The 15,826-nt window shown below is 44.3% G+C and overlaps 1 protein-coding gene across 3 annotated transcripts in view; it reads right to left on the reverse strand.

Annotated features, from left to right (window-relative positions):
- Positions 1 to 3,561: 3,561 nt before the first annotated feature.
- Positions 3,562 to 15,826, reverse strand: part of NOTCH3 (notch receptor 3) — an 80,425-nt gene continuing 68,160 nt past the window's right edge. For 2 of the 3 annotated variants that reach the window (XM_089533425.1, XM_089533443.1), the window contains 13 exons: positions 15,047 to 15,179; positions 14,296 to 14,547; positions 12,841 to 12,953; positions 11,688 to 12,229; positions 10,921 to 11,241; positions 10,070 to 10,218; positions 9,726 to 9,942; positions 8,982 to 9,066; positions 8,544 to 8,733; positions 8,031 to 8,335; positions 7,581 to 7,728; positions 6,371 to 6,468; positions 3,562 to 6,105 (listed from right to left, as the gene is read on the reverse strand). In XM_089533425.1, the coding sequence (XP_089389551.1) occupies positions 4,861 to 6,105; positions 6,371 to 6,468; positions 7,581 to 7,728; positions 8,031 to 8,335; positions 8,544 to 8,733; positions 8,982 to 9,066; positions 9,726 to 9,942; positions 10,070 to 10,218; positions 10,921 to 11,241; positions 11,688 to 12,229; positions 12,841 to 12,953; positions 14,296 to 14,547; positions 15,047 to 15,179 (3,798 nt within the window). In that variant the 3' untranslated portion in view covers positions 3,562 to 4,860. The remainder of the gene's footprint in view (positions 6,106 to 6,370; positions 6,469 to 7,580; positions 7,729 to 8,030; positions 8,336 to 8,543; positions 8,734 to 8,981; positions 9,067 to 9,725; positions 9,943 to 10,069; positions 10,219 to 10,920; positions 11,242 to 11,687; positions 12,230 to 12,840; positions 12,954 to 14,295; positions 14,548 to 15,046; positions 15,180 to 15,826) is intronic. The other variant, XM_089533433.1, reaches the window with a different exon arrangement.

Genomic DNA, 15,826 nt, shown 5'->3' on the forward strand with positions numbered 1-15,826 from the left:
GTCATGTTAGGCAGTTGCAGCAAAAATATTTTTAAAGAACTTACTCCCAATGGATATGTGGTACCTTAAAAACTAAGACAGTAATTGGAACTTTTATTTATTTTTATTTATATATATTGATATGTATTATTTTATGTATTGACACTTTTGTGGGTAGCACTTACTGGAGCAGACATATGAAAAGAAGGCAAATATATATATATATATATATATATATATATATATATATATATATATTTTCCAAAACCATTTCACCAAATGTGAAGATGTTTCAAAAGTGAGACTTATGGTATATACCATAAGAGCCTTACTTTTGAAATATCTTCACATTTGGTGAAATGGTTTTGGACTCACAAGAGCTTCTACCACAATAAACTTAACAGTCTTTTAAAGTGGCAAGAAATGTTACATTACTAAAGAGTAGAACTCGGGGTGTGTGTGTATGGAATAAAAGTAATTTTTACAAATCTGTTTTCACAAATCTAAGTTGGAGACTTTTACTATCTCTGCTGCCACATAGTGGTAAGTAACTGCTGTATCAGGACAGGAAAACTAACAGTAAAAGGAAAAACTAAGTAGGGTAGAGGATGTTTGACACAAGGGGCCAAAACAGAAGGCAGACCCATTGGAGTATGGTAATATTTCCATGTCCACTCGGGACACAGGATATTTCTGGGCAACTGTAGCATCACCCGTATTGTCTCCTCAAAGAAATAATGATTTGAGTTCTCAGATCTTATGCCCTGGACCCTCTTCTACAGATCAAATGTTGAGGGGCCTGCCTTGAAAAGTGTCAGAGTGTGTATACAGACTTTCTATTTATTTTTCCAGTGGTACAATCTGTGCAACTGTGGTTAACAATTACTATATTTTGCTTAATAGTATTGCCTGGGCTTCCCCCTTTAACAGGACCCTCATAACCTCACCTGGGTTCATCCTTTTGTCTCAGGTTTGGGCCAGGAAATTTCAGATCTTAGAATAGTCTTGACCTGGTAATCCTAGCCAAGACAGATGTACTGTAAGGCCCTAAACTAAGATCATCAGAACTACCTTAACTGTTAAAGGAAGCCTTGACCACCAGCCATCATATGTGGCTGTTTATTTTTATTCCTTTCCTGATGGAATTGCTTCTTTAGAAGTTTTCAGTAAAGATGGATGGATGGATGAGGAAATAGTGTGATATCTATGAATAGATAGGCATTAAGGCTTCAGTGGCACAGTTAATTACATCCTGAGTTTAGTTTTCCAGTCAGACGTAACACACTTTGGCCTGAATCTTATTGGCTGTCCCAAGCAGAGTAGGTCTATTCAATAAATGGTATTTACTTAAGCCTTGGCTCAGAACTGATCAATTAATTAAATGTGTCTACTCTAGTTAGGTCTATCAACAAGACTCTGGGTGCTTTTCAAATTATTTCCAAAATTATCAAGAGCACAGAGGTGTGGAGGCTGGAGGCTGTTGTTGTACGGCACCTTCAAGTTATTACTGACTTATGGTGACCCTAAGGTGAACCTATCACAGGGTTTTCTTGGCAAGTTTCTTCACAGGTTTGCCATTGTCATCCTCTGAGGCTGAGAAAGTGTGACTTGCCCAAGGTCACTAAGTAGGTTTCCATGGCCAAGCCAGGATTCGAATCCTGGTCTCCAGAGTCCAAGTCCTAGTGCTCAAACCACTAGACCTCGCTGGCTCCCAAGATTGGACAGGAGTCACAACTATACAAAACTAAGTTGAATTTATTCTTTTTACAGTTCAGGATTTTGTGAACTGCAGCTCTCAGACCTTGTACTGGGTTCTATTACATCCCAACTTTACACTATTCTGTAAAAATTAACCGGGCTGTTCCTCAAAAATTAACCATGGTAGGGAGCTGTTTCTAATACCACCATGTCTATGACAGTGAAGGGAAGGCCAAGGTCACTTTTGAGGAATGAACATCTAGTTTACACAGAATAAAATAGTTCTGATAAGATTAGATTTGCAACACATAGCTACAAATTTGGGGTCCCTCCCCCTGCAGAATCAAGGGATATCTTGGGGACTGTAGACTGGGATTTTGGGGCATGAAGACATAAACCCATACTTAAGTTAAGTTCTTGTTGATGTGCAATAGCATAGCACATCTAAATGAGAAACTGTATTTATTCTAAGGAACAGCAATATCCCTTAGATCTAAGCTATCCTGGACATATATTCCTCAGGTCTGTTGTTTAAAATCTCATGTGGGCATCTCAACTACAGAGCAAACGGCAGGAACAAAGTTGAGAGAGGCTGCTGATGTGCACTTCCTTACTGATTCAAAATTCATAGTTGTGAAATACTGGAGGAGAGGGCTGATCATTTTATTTGCTTTTAATTTTCCACTATTGTTGCTTTTAGTATATCTTTCCAGGGCTGTGATGAGAATTATGGAGAAAAGTTATGTGAAATATTCTAAAGTGCTATATAAATGGTGGTATTGCTTCAGCTTATGTTCCCAAATCTCAGACACATGTTCTTGTTTGTACAATATATACTTTCAAGCTATTCAAGCAGTCCTTTGGTGATAGATGTTTGAGTAGCGATTTTTAAAAAGTCCTCTCATCCAGAGATATGCCTGCAATTCTGAAGGCAGTTTATGGATTAGGCTATTAATTGTGCCATCAGCCCATCTCAGTCACAGAACCACCACCTTTATATTGATAGGTGCTCCTTCTTTCCCCATTGCTACTTTTTTTTTCTTACTAAAAATCAGATAAGAAAAGGCAAAACTGCACAATGCCTTTGGACTGGAAAAGCTGTAAACCCTTTGTCTGGAATATCCCTTGTCTCTTTGAAAAACTACTATGGGCCCAAACAGACAGGCCAAAATAAAACTGCTTCGGGTTACTTTGGAAGTATGCTGTTTAAATGACACACGCATCCTAGGAGGCCGGAAGCCGGGCTGGAGCGTGGCTTTGCCATGGCTTTTGGCATCTTAGGACGCATGCATAATTTAAACAGCATACCTCCAATGTGATCCAAAGCAGCTTTATTTTGGCCTGTCTGTTCAGGCCCCAAGATACCATGACAGCGGTTTCCAAACTTTAGTCATCCAGATGTTTTGGACTTCAGCTCCCAGACTTCCTGCTAGCTGACCAAGTTGGCTTGGCATTTTGGGAACAGAAGTCCAAAATACCTGGAGAGCCAAAGTTTGGGAACTAATGTCCTAAGACCTCGGATACAGGGCAATATATATTATTTTTGTTTAAACAAAAATTTAATCATATTAGATTGTCTTTCAAAGTATATTGATCTCAGTGCCCCCATGTTGGAAAACTGATTCTTGCGAGTCCTCTTTCACATGTTTGTCCAGAAGCTACATTGGTGGCATAGAACAGGCAGCTGTAAGGCTCATAATGGAAGAATGTTTTCTTGGTATTCAGCACTTACCAGGATACGTGGATGGGAAATAAGATGGTATCCATGGAATTATAATTATTGGTAGTGGGATACTTTTAATGAATCATTTAATAACCTAAACCCAAAAGTATGAGTAAATAATAAACAAAGAAAGAAATGACACACAAAGGAAGCGGAGGCAGTTTCCTTATTAGCTATGTTTATTATGCCGCGGCTCAAGCCGCTCTGTACACAAAGCACCCAGCTGCTTTAAAGCTACTTGGTTTACACTGGATTTTTTTTTTAAAAAGGGGGTTTTAAAATGAGCTAGAAATGGTCCTTCTATAGCAGAGGGGAGACTAGCAGGGCTGTCCCCCCATTACACTACACAGCATGGGAAGGGAAGAGGGAACAGGGAGCAGCAGTCGCCCCTGGACTGGGCTCCTGCCTGCTCACTGCTCCCACCAGCAGTATTTACAGCCAGGAATAGCTGGAATGTACAGGGTGCAAGGAGGAAAGTAGGTAGTTGACTGCTGGGCCAAAAGTCTTCAGGAGAAACAAGACAAGTATTTTTTTAATATAATCTCAGTACCTTGCATGCCAAAGTGAAACATATGATGTCTGTGGCTGCCCAGAGATCCTACAGTACCGCAGGGGCAAGAGCTTTGCCATCAGGAAAGGCAAAGGCAGCCTCAGACAAGGTAGTGGAGGGGACGTCAGTAAGGGCCAGGCATAAAAACACAGTGGCTCAGAATACTTTGGAGACTGGGAAATCCCCATGACCATGGCTAATATTAGCCAAAGCAACACAGGGATTTTTTTGGGGGGGGCAGAGGAATGGGCTGAGGCATAGCTTTAGAATTTCAGATGAATAAATTAACCTGGAATGTGATGAAGTGCCAAGTTCAAGGGTGGGGCTCAGTTCCCTGCATGACAGAGGCAAGGTTGGGACTTGGCCCTCTGTGTGGCAGTGCCAGCCTAGGCTAATGCTGCGTACCCAGTACACAAATAAAGTGAGCAAAATCCCGCCCCAACATGGTGGGAAGGGAGGTGGGTGCTCAACCCGACAAACAATGCCACACAGAGGGGGAGAAAGGATGCCTACTTTCCTCTCCATCCCTCACAACATGAAGGCCCACAGGAAGAAGAGTGGCACAACAGGGGCTGACACTGAATACGCTGTAAAAATAAAAGCGTTTAGAGTAAAATGCAGGGTTTATACAAAAAAGGGTTATTTTTAAAAAAAAACCTCCCCAGAAATCAGGTTGTCATGGCAACAAAGGAGGGACAGCCTGGGCTCTGTGGCAGTGAGGGAATGAGGAGGCCAAGCCTCCCCTCTCCCAAATTAGGCATCTTATTTTTTAAAAAAACTTTTTACACTTGAGTTTTTTCTTATAAAAACACAATTCGGGGAAACAACAGGATCCTGGAGGTGAGCACAGGCCCCAATGGGGGCCACAGTGGGACACAAGCCTCTGGGAGTTTTTCCACAATTTAGCTCCTCATGCAAACACCTGCATTTTAGCGGATGGCTCCGCCGAAGGAAGCTGAGTGTGGCTGGGGCCCAGGACAGTGGGGCTGGGGGTGGACTCAGACCAATCGGACAAGGAGTGCGGAGAGGGGCTGCTCCATTGCTCTGGGGACTCTGGGGAGGGGGTCAGGTAGGGGTGCTCGCTTGGCGGGTGGAGGAAGTGCTTGGGTGTTGCATCCTGGCCCTGCGTGTAACTGTGTTGAGAGGGCGGTGTTGGGTAATCCTCCACCCCTGTGGGCTTTAAGTACTGTGGGGGCCCTGCACGTGGAGCCCCTTGGCCCTGGCCCTCCTGAGGGGAGACAGGCTGGTTGGCCCGCATGGTGGTTGCTGGTGGGGGCATGGGTTGGGCTGGCTCCTTGGCCTGTGCAGGAGCTGGATTGGGCAACCCCTGTGAGCTGTGACCCATGGCCATGTGGTTAGGCAGAAGCAACCCGGGTGGGAAAGCTTGGCCAGGCTGGTGTAGGTTAGGATGGGAGGCAGCAGGGTGCACAACTCCTATGATTGGCTGGCACTGGGAAGTAGGGACACGGGCATGCCAATCAAAAGGCATGGCCACAGGGCTCACCATGCCCAGACTGAGCCCCATGCGGCCAGGTGGCACGGAGAGGCGGTTCATAGAGAGAAGGGTGCCATCACCTAGGTCACTGAGGCGTGCCAAACTGACAGCAAAAGGAGCTTCCATCATGCCATGGACCATGGGAGTGGAGGGTACTGACAATGATGCACTGGCTGTGTGGAAAACCCCTGGCGAGGCAGGGTTGGGCACATATGGGGAGTCCAGTGAATCAACAGGAGACAGGGTGACAGAACTTTCCAAGAGAGCACCTTGACACTCCAGGTTAAGCTTCTTGGCACGGGCCTTGGCCTCTTTGCTCTCCCGGGCCAGGCTGGCACTGCTACCTGCTGTCACATTCTTGGCACTAGGCCGCCGGCTCTTCTTGCCTTGTGGAGTGGGCTTGAGGCTGGGTAAGTAGCTATTGGGAGGGCACATGAGCGGGGAAAGGGAATGACCAGCAGGTAGCCCCCCTTGTGGGCTGCGCACAGTGTTGTAGTCATCCAAAAGCCGGACAATGTCATGGTGCAGGCGCTCCTGGGCCACATCACGTGGCAGCCGATCCATATGGTCTGTGATCTCACGGTTAGCGAAGTGGTCCAGCAGGATTTTGGCTGCCTCATGACTGCCTTCCCGGGCCGCCAGAAACAATGGTGTCTCCTCCTACCACAGAGAAGACAGATTGATGGGCATGTACTGTAGATGTTCTAGTACTGTGTAGTGCTTCTACTTCCCCCAAAAACTCCCCAAATTTTTTTTTAAATGCACAAAAATGGCAGGAAAGACACCAGATCTACCTGGAAAGCATCTAGAAGAGTGGAAAGAACTCCACCCGCTAGTAGGTGCTGACAGTAACAGTTATGATTCTCCAAATTATGGGGAAGGCACTATGGTTTTAAAGAAAAATCAAATATAATCAAGAACATACCTTGCTGTCCTGCATATCCTTGTTAGCCCCATTCTTAAGCAGTGCAATTGTAGCCTCTACATTGTTGACAGCTGCTGCCCAGTGCAGGGCTGATTTACCTGGGAGAGAGGATGGCATCCAGCTTAATAAAACTGCTCCTGTGTCAATGATCTTTCAAATCTACCAGACACCTTCTGCTATACCAGTTCTCCCAATGCTACTTAGTCTTAAGGTACCACTTTCTTTTCCATTACTATTGCAGCCATTACCACCCCTCTAACCCCTGACCATCTATAGATGTGGGACTTTGTAAATGCCCTCAGAAAAAAACTACATTGTTATGTAGATGAATGCCCAGGCCAGATTTGAGCAACCATAAGCCGCCACCCCCACCCCAATATGTCTAATGTTCTGCAAAACAAATGGTCTGATAAGATTTTCTGTGGAACAGCTTGTTTGTCCCTTCTTGCCAGGACCATACACCACTCTTTGAACACAACAAGGCACTGCTGTTACTACAGCCTTCCCCTCAGATATTCTACTACAGTGCGCCAGTGTTATACATGGGCGTTTTACGCGGATTCCAGCATATGCTGGAAGCCGTGACGGAAGTGAGAGAGGTGTGCACCGGAAGCAAACAATGGCACACGCTCCTGCGGCATGCACCCCGCACACCGCTGCTGCACCACCGTCACGGGCATGAACCCCATTCAAATGAGCATCCACGTTTTTTCCTTTACGCGGGGGGATCCGGAACAGATCCCCCACGTAAGGGAAGGGCGGACTGTATTCCTACCTCTCCCTCTTCTAGCTGTGTGGGTACAGGGCTCTGCAAAAACACTGCCCATGCCCATGGAAAGCCCTCACCTCTGGAACAGATACCAAATGAGTTTTGTGGAAGGAAAATGAACAAAATTCAGGAAAACAGCCAAGTGAATTCCTGCTGGTTGAGGCATATCCAGAGTAACCAGATTAGTGGTTCAGGTTGGAAGGTGAGCATAGTGGGAGGAGAGGAATGAGACTGCCTCTGCATGTGTAAAGTCTCTACATGTGTAAAATCAATCTGGCATACTTTTGCAAAAGGTAGTCTGTGATCTGCAAATATAGATATAAGGAGGCCTGCTGAAAACCTGAAGTAGAAGATGTTAATGGCAACTATCTAAGTAACGGAGACAAATTCCAGTGCTGCCCAGCTTGTAGGATAAACCAGTTCATTCTGAGGGCTACATACCCATCTCGTCCACAGCATTGACATCGGCATGACAGGCAATCAATTCCTCCACCATGCCTTCCACAGCCAGTCTGGCTGCCAGGATCAGTGCAGTTGAACCATCCCCCATTCGAGCATCCAAATCTGTAGATCGATTCCGGATCAGGATCTGTCAACAATAGTGGAACATTAGGTGGGAGTGGAACCAAACACACCATGCAAAATAGTACACCACCACTGTCCAGTTCTCATGTTCTCAGATGTTATGTCAATGGGAACTGCAGCAAGGGCTAGCTTTCTGCAATGATAACATAGGTGATAACAAATGCAGTGACTCTTCACTGGAAATGCATAACTGTGCTGCCAGTGTAAGCAAGGCAAATGATAATAGCCATGGATATCTCACAGGATTCCAAAAGGCTTCAAAAGTGTACTGGGAAAGAATTGTTACATCAAGAGGACAAGTCTCACCTGAAAGACCCCCTGGGCATCAGCAGTCACAGCAGCATGAAGTGGTGTGCGCCCTGTGTTGTCCTGCGCATTGGTGTCTGCACCAGCATCCAACAAACGCTTGGCAGCATCTGCACGTGCATATCTGGCAGCCAAGTGCAGTGCAGTCTCTCCAGTGCGGTCGGTTTGGGCACTCAGATTAGCCCCCTGGCAGATTAGGTCTGAAATGATGTTGGCTGAAGAATCATCTGCTTCCTCTTCCTCAGCCAGATCAGTCTCCATGCCACCACCACAGAAGGAAGCCAGCATAAGTGGCGTGAAACCATCTGAAAGGAGCCACCAACAATGATTTATTTTCCAAAAAAGTATTTACTTTGTTTCTTTTTTCTCAATACACTATATATTTCTATGGGAACAAAGCATGTTGGGGCATTGCTTGTGAAAAGAAGTCACAGACTGATTCTGTTCTGCAGATGCAGACAAAGACTATGCACAGGGTTTTCTGCCCCACCACCACCCTCTTTTCTAAATTACCTGGTCCACGGACATTGACATCCATACAGTCAGTGTCAAATTCACCCTGGGGTGGTGTAAGGGCCATAGAAGGTGGCATGCGGATGTCTGCTGCTACCAAGTGGTGCTGTGTCCATTGGCGGCAGTCCACAGGGTCTTCACAGTCTATAGTAGGCTCCTCCACCTGGCAAGGAAAAACACAGGTCTGTAACTTAGGGGACATTTCCCCTATTCATCTGCTACATCCAACAATGTAATTGCTGACTGCAATGTACTTCGCAGGGAAAGATCACATAAATCCAGGCCACGGTCAAAACACAAAACAAAACCAAAAACCCAGCAGCCCTAGCATTTAAAAGACAGGAAAGAAAGCAGAGTGGAGACAGACAGAGGGGTTGCTCCAAAAATGACAAGTGTAAAGAAGAAAAAGAAGCAAATCCCAAATGGAATAGTCACTACCTTTAGTCTCTTGGCCTCTGGGCATTCAGCTTCCAACCAGTCTTCTGAGCTGTCTGGTATGAGACTCTCCCCTTTGCCAATATTCCTGCAGGGGGAGCAATGAAGCCAAATGGTAGTGCAAGGAAGACAGTAACTGGTTTTCAACAACTTGCTTTCTTTTATGTACACCCACATACAAGCATAATTAAAGGAAATGTTCTCCATGAACTACTCACTAGTACTGCTGACAATGCTGCACAATCTGACAAGTTACTACTGACTGTTCTCTGTAGCAGCTGCTACAGAGGGACAGAGGCCTTGTATCTAAGAACTTGCTTGGAAGCCACAGGTGACAATGAATTCCATGTAAGTGAGTGAGCAGACCGGAAGAGAATAAATGGATTCCTCCTCCAACAGCCTGCTTGGTTTCAATGCTAACTGAAGAGAAAAGCAAATCTATTCCTCCCCTGTCAGCACAGAAAGAGAACAGGAGGGGTGATAGTGTGATCCATCTTTCTACCTCTTCCCTTGAGTAAACATCTTTTCTTCTCTTTCACTAGACTGTGTTTCCGCACTGGCTGCAGAGAAATGGCTTCTCTTTTTCTGCAGCCAGCAAAGAAATGGAGACTAGTAGCTTCTTAGCAGATCAATACAGAAATTTACTTTGGCTGGCAAGTAACTTCTAGAAAGTTATTTGCAAGGTTCTCTGTAACAGGGACTATGTATTGATTCTGGGCAGCAGCTGGATGTGTGAGAGTCTCTTACTTCATGCCGAGGGCATCCTGGCCCACAGGCTCACGGCGGTTCTTGTTGCTATTCTCTTTCTTCAAACTGAAACCTTCAGGAAACCAGAGGGTGCTATGCTCTCTTTTGCGTCGTGCTACCAGCACACCCAACACCAGAATCACCAGGAGGATCAGGGCTGCTACCACCAGCAGTGGTAGCAGCTTGAGTGGGTCTGACCCATCTTCCAACTTTACACCTAAAGAAGCAATGTCACAGCATTAATAGAACTTCCAATAACACGCTGTACTTTAAACCAGGCAGAGGGAAGAAAAACCAAATGCAGAAAAACTGTGATTCCCCAACTCCCACAAAAGGACCCTTACCTTTTACAGCCTTGAGTGGGTATGGGAACTCTAGGCGCTCTACAGCTGAGAGAGCACCAAGGTAGTCAGCAGCACTTTCTGCATCAGGAAAGCACTTGTCTGAAGCTTGATAGCAGAGGCGGTTATCAATCTCAAGAGTAACTTCAGACCTGGAGAAAGAGCCAAGAATTGTAAGGGCCTAGTGCAAGTCAACCACCTCTACAAGAAGTACCACCCTTCAGTTTGTGAGAAGACCTAGCTTTTTACATCTGAATTTACTAGAGGCATTTCGGGCTGAAATTACCCTTGCCTCCAGATGTATGAACATTAGGAATGCCAATGCAATTGTTATAATTCTCCCTCTACAATAAATATATGCATTTTCCCCATAACTGTTAACAGTTATCTCATTTGTTTTAATGGTGCATTCAGTATATTTCACTGACATTCACACAGATCTCCAGTAATCTGGCACCACCTTAGGGACTTACTTCTTTATTTTTATTTTTAAGAGTTGTATTAACTGCATATATTCCTTGGGTAACATAGTGAAATTCTTTGAGAATGAATGCTTATGGCAATTTATCAGTGTATAATCTACTATTTGGCTCTGAAGCCTCTTCTGTGGTCATTTGGATTTGTAGCATTTTTGCAAAAGTGGCAGACAGGTAGTTACAGTTATGTACTTTCTCGGGCATCTTCTCTAGTGAAGGCAGCTGGAAACAGTTTCCCTAAACTGCTTCTTCCCATGCAAGCTGTGTTTCCTCCTCCCTCAATATCCTCCAAACCCAGATTGCTGCTAAGTGCCATAGCAGCTCTATTAGCCAGCCTTGAAACCCTTCCCTTTCCTTGGGTTCATCTGTACCTCTTACCCAATAATCTCTTGCCCCAGCTCCCTGCGATGTCGAGCACCAGATCCATAATATGGCTTGATCATATAATTGCCATTGTTATCAAGCCGAAAGCGCACTGAGGTTCGCAAAATGGCACTTAGCTTCTGGAGGAAGACAGTACTTGTGCGGAGCAGTTCATCAGGATGCAGCAGCACCGTTATGACCAAAACACCATTTGCCAAGTGCTCAGGCACTTCCCGGGCACAATCGAGACCATCCCAGCCACATTCTTCAGTGTTACAGCCCTGGTCACAGCGTCCATCAGCAAAGTGATCTGAGCAGTATTTTTCATAAACAGGGCTGTGGAGGAAGAAGGAGACAGAACTGTATCAAACCAGTCAAGAAAAATGCTGTGCTAACCCAGATAACAGTTCACCCTGAATGGCTAATCATCACTAAGGGAAGAGCACACAACAGTGTGGGTCTGCAGGAGGGATTATTTCTACACATCCTCAACACAAGTGTTATACACAAGGAGAAGGATACAGGAACAAAAAGAAATGTTCAAGTCTCTAGGTTTGGGAAATAACTTGAGCTTTGAGGGCTTGTGTATAGCACTCCCTTACCCCAAGTAAGAAACTTTGCACTCTCATTTGGTTAGTAAGAAGCTTTGCACTCTCATTTGGTTAATCTGGAGTAAAACCCAACCCTCCATATTTGGAGAATCTGGTATATGGTATATCACTAGAGTCCACCCTACCCCCCCCCCAAAAAAAAAAAAAACACCATGCAGCAGCTGGACTCACTTGCAGGTGCGATCTCGGTTCTTGCAGTCAAAATTATCATAAAGGCATTCAACAGTGTTGCATAGCTCATCACACTGGCTGTTGTTGAAGTATTGCCAACATTGCGGGCTCTCACACTGCTTCCAGGGATCATCCACCAACAGGGAACAGTCACCCCCATCCCAGTGACAAGCTGGAATATTGCACATCTTATCACAGTACCAATCTCCAGCCTTGGCAGCACATTCCTCCAGTGGACAACGGACCTCAGGGAGCTGAGGGGGATGCATGTGGCGTGGGGCCTGGCACTGTGGGCCAGAGAAGTCCCCAAGACAAAGGCACTGAAAATAAGGAGGGCTAGAAATCTCATGGCAGGCACCCCCATTGTGACAAGGCAGGCTTGAGCAGCTACTGTTTGCACGAAGGCGGCAGTCAGGTCCAGCCCACCCAGGTGGACAGTAGCAGCGAGCACCAAGGACTGAGGTCCGGCAGGTGCCACCATTGAAGCAGAAGAGTTCCCGGCAGGAGAGGATGCTGCGCTCACAGTTAAAGCCCGAGTAGCCCTGGAAAGACAGTTAGCACAGAAAAGCTCATAAAATCCAGAATATTCTCCAATGGCTAAGATAGGAACAAAACAAAAACCCTCAACAGTCTTGTTCCCCATCTAATCCTCACCATAGTTAGGAAATCCTTCCCTCTAGAAAGATGTAGACTTAAAGCTGACATCCTGCCTTCAACTATCTTCTCATATCCCTCACTCTCTAGCACAGGCACACCAGCACAATACTCCCTTTCCTGGGCAAATGAAAACTCTGCCTTTTACTGCACCAAACCACTCTTGTTGGAACTGCAATCAGAACATCCAGTTCTGTGGGTAATGTCAGGTCTTGCAGCGGAACTGCTCCTCACCATTCATCCAATGGAAGCAGAACTCCTTTCCACAGCAAGCTTTCTACTAGAGAATGCTATACTCCCTGGCCAAAAGTCTGAATGACAAACCCCTTACTTAGCAGGAACCAATATTCACTCAAGCCACAGCTTCAGCTTATCCACCTTACAGTTTTTCCATTTAACAAACCCACTGTCATCCTCTCCTTAAATATACTCCTTTGTAATGATTCTGTTGAGGATCTGCATTCATCAGTTCATGGGCACAGAGCTGGAAGGCACTTACCCGGGGGCAGTGGCAGGTGTATCCTAGAGGCAGGTTTACTGCCAGCTTACATTGTCCACCATTTTGACAAGGCTGAGACTCACATGCATTCACAATATTCTTACAGTGACGGCCTGAAGAGAAAAACAGAGTGTTACTGGTAGAGACCTGTCCATAAGACAACAAACATTTGAGCAAGGCCAAGAACATTACCCTACCATATCTGGCCCTGTATCTTACTGCCACTTCCTGCATTCTCTCCTTGCACATACATCGTAAAAAAGAACTACCTGATACACACATTTTAATCCTCCATGCATACACATACTTCTCCAATGATATTTGGTACAACTCCTACCTCTGCCTTTATGGCTTTAAAGTGCACTTAGTTTCACATACACCCACTTGTCTGCACTTGAGCCTCTATCATCATCATGATCACAAACATCTACCTTTCCCCACAAACTGGGCTGCTTATGAATATGGGAAAACAATTGTATGTAGCATATATCCTCATTATGAAATTGCACTGGCCTCGATATGTAACCAGTGAGTGTGTAACTATGTGTAATTTCAGAAATAAAACTACTATAACATAGCTCTGTGCAACTGGAAGATACTAAATGTACCAAGCAAAAGTCTAGAAACAAACAAATGGGAAATGGTGCTAAAAATTTATGCACAAGTAGTTCAGAGTTTATACATAGTCAAGTTAGAAATCCCCCACAGAACAAAGAATGCTAAGCATTCGCTGTAAGAGGTAGAATAGGATGTCAAAGAGCATTCCTTTTTTTTGCTGTCAACCAGCATTTATAAGGCAAAATGGACCAAATGGAAAAACAAATCAACCACATACTATTTGTAAGACAGAAGGGAAAAAACCCTATGATTTACGGTACAACATTGTGATGGATTATCTGAACAACATGAAAAGCCATACAACAATTTGAGCAGCATGGGGCTACAGAAAAATATAACCAGCAAATGCGTATGCCCTGCTGTTCTGCTGAAATTAAATGGTTAGATACAGTCCCCTTCTTTTGTTTTATTTAATAAAATTAGTGTCACTGTTAGCCATAGTTTCAGCCTGCTGCACCAATAGAATAGTGCTAGAGAAACCAGAACCTACATTTATCATGCCTCTTGCAACGAAAGACTCATATGCTCATTTTGTAATTTCTATGGCTGGAAAAGCAATTTGGGGGATTCCAAAAAACCTTAGGCTTTGAATCTAAAACGTTAGGGCTGCTTGTTAAACCAGGTATGTTTCTTTAAGATGTAGGTTAAAATGAACTATGACGGTTTTTCCCTTTATCATGTAGTTCCTAATTGATTAAGCACACCTTGCCTACTTCTTGCTACTCACCATTCTTTACTTAAACCTGGCTGCCCTACATACCATCACTGTAGCCCAGATCACACACTCTTCTCTACTTTGACACCCATCGCAATAACTTAGCATGCACTCCCACTCACCAGTGTAGCCAGGCTTGCAAATGCACTGATAGTCACTGGCTTCCTGAACGCAGTCAAGTGTGTTGCGTGGGTGGCAGTGATTGGATTGGCATTCATTTATGTCTCCCTCACAACGCTCGCCTGTAAAGCCTGGTGGGCAGCTGCATCGGTAACCACCCACTCTGTCCACACATGTTCCATTATTGAGGCACTTAGGGACACGACTGCCAGGATTCATGGCACAATCATCCTCATTAATTTCACACAAGACACCTAGAGAAATAACACAAAGTCACCACACAAACATCCCAACACAGGAAAGTCTAAACCTCTTCCCCACACCTTTTTAATTGTCTCCATAGGTAAAAGAACTCGTTTTCTACACTCTGTGGCGCTCTAGAAAAAATTAGTATTCTTTCCCCCCAATGCCTTATGGTAGAAGACATCCATGTGGCCACCAGGTAGTTTTCGACTATAGTGCCCATCTCTCTAGTGTGGGCAACAGGGTCTGAAGTCTAACAACACTAGGGAATCACTGCTCCAGAAGGACCAACTCTGTGGTTGTCCTGCTTCAAAACTATTCTGAGCCTATATCCTCCATCCTGTGACCTAAGGGAAAAAATCCAGAGTCTCTCTTCACATTATTCAACCAGGAACTCAAAACTGCAATGGCAAAAACCTCAAGTCCTCTCCTTTTCATATTGTTCATTTCTGCTACTGCAGAAGTATATTATTTACATAACAAAGATCTCCCTACCCAATCATCACTTACCCAAAGTTCCTGGTGGACAGGAACAAATATAACGACCCACAAGGTCGATGCAAGTGCCTCCATTCTGGCAGGGGTGTGACTGACACTCATCAGTGTCATACTCACAGTTCTTCCCTTCAAAGCCTACTGGACACTAGAGTGAGAGAGAAACAAAAAAGGCAGTGTGATAAGAAGAGCCAGGAGAACTGAAACTTAGACCTTTTGACAATGTTTCCTGCTCTTGATTCTGTTGGAAATCTGTACTGTCCTTATTAGATGAAAGTAGGTAGAAATAAGACCATTTCATATATATAAGGAAATATTCTTCAAGGATTATTAATTCCTATTCTTTGATAGTGTTATAATCCCTTCTTGTTGCTACATCAAAATTATTAATTTTTAAAGGGACATTACATGAACAGATTTTATCAAATTATGAGATATAAACTTATGCAGATCAGTCCAGCTTTACAAAGAGGAGGAAGAGCAGCATCAAGTATTGTAAGCATTAAACACAAATCACAATATGGAGGGATCATATTGATCAACTGTTTAAAGATATATGTTAAAACTAATTGAAAACACAAGTTAAAGCCTTAACTCCAACAAGGACTTTTAAAAAATATTTAATTCAGGCTATTATTTGTGGCTATAAAGAGAAATCTATCAGAGTTATTATTAGTTTTATTTCATTTATTTCATTTGTATGCCACCTTTTTTCCAGAGTGGGATCCAAGGTGGCTACCATAGAAAATCAATTTTAAAAACTTATTAGCAGTTATTATTTATATACAAGCTGTG

The sequence above is a fragment of the Sceloporus occidentalis genome, unplaced genomic scaffold (genome assembly GCF_023333645.1).
Source record: "Sceloporus occidentalis isolate IW3139 unplaced genomic scaffold, rSceOcc1.0.p SCAF_1, whole genome shotgun sequence".
Lineage (NCBI taxonomy): Eukaryota > Metazoa > Chordata > Lepidosauria > Squamata > Phrynosomatidae > Sceloporus > Sceloporus occidentalis.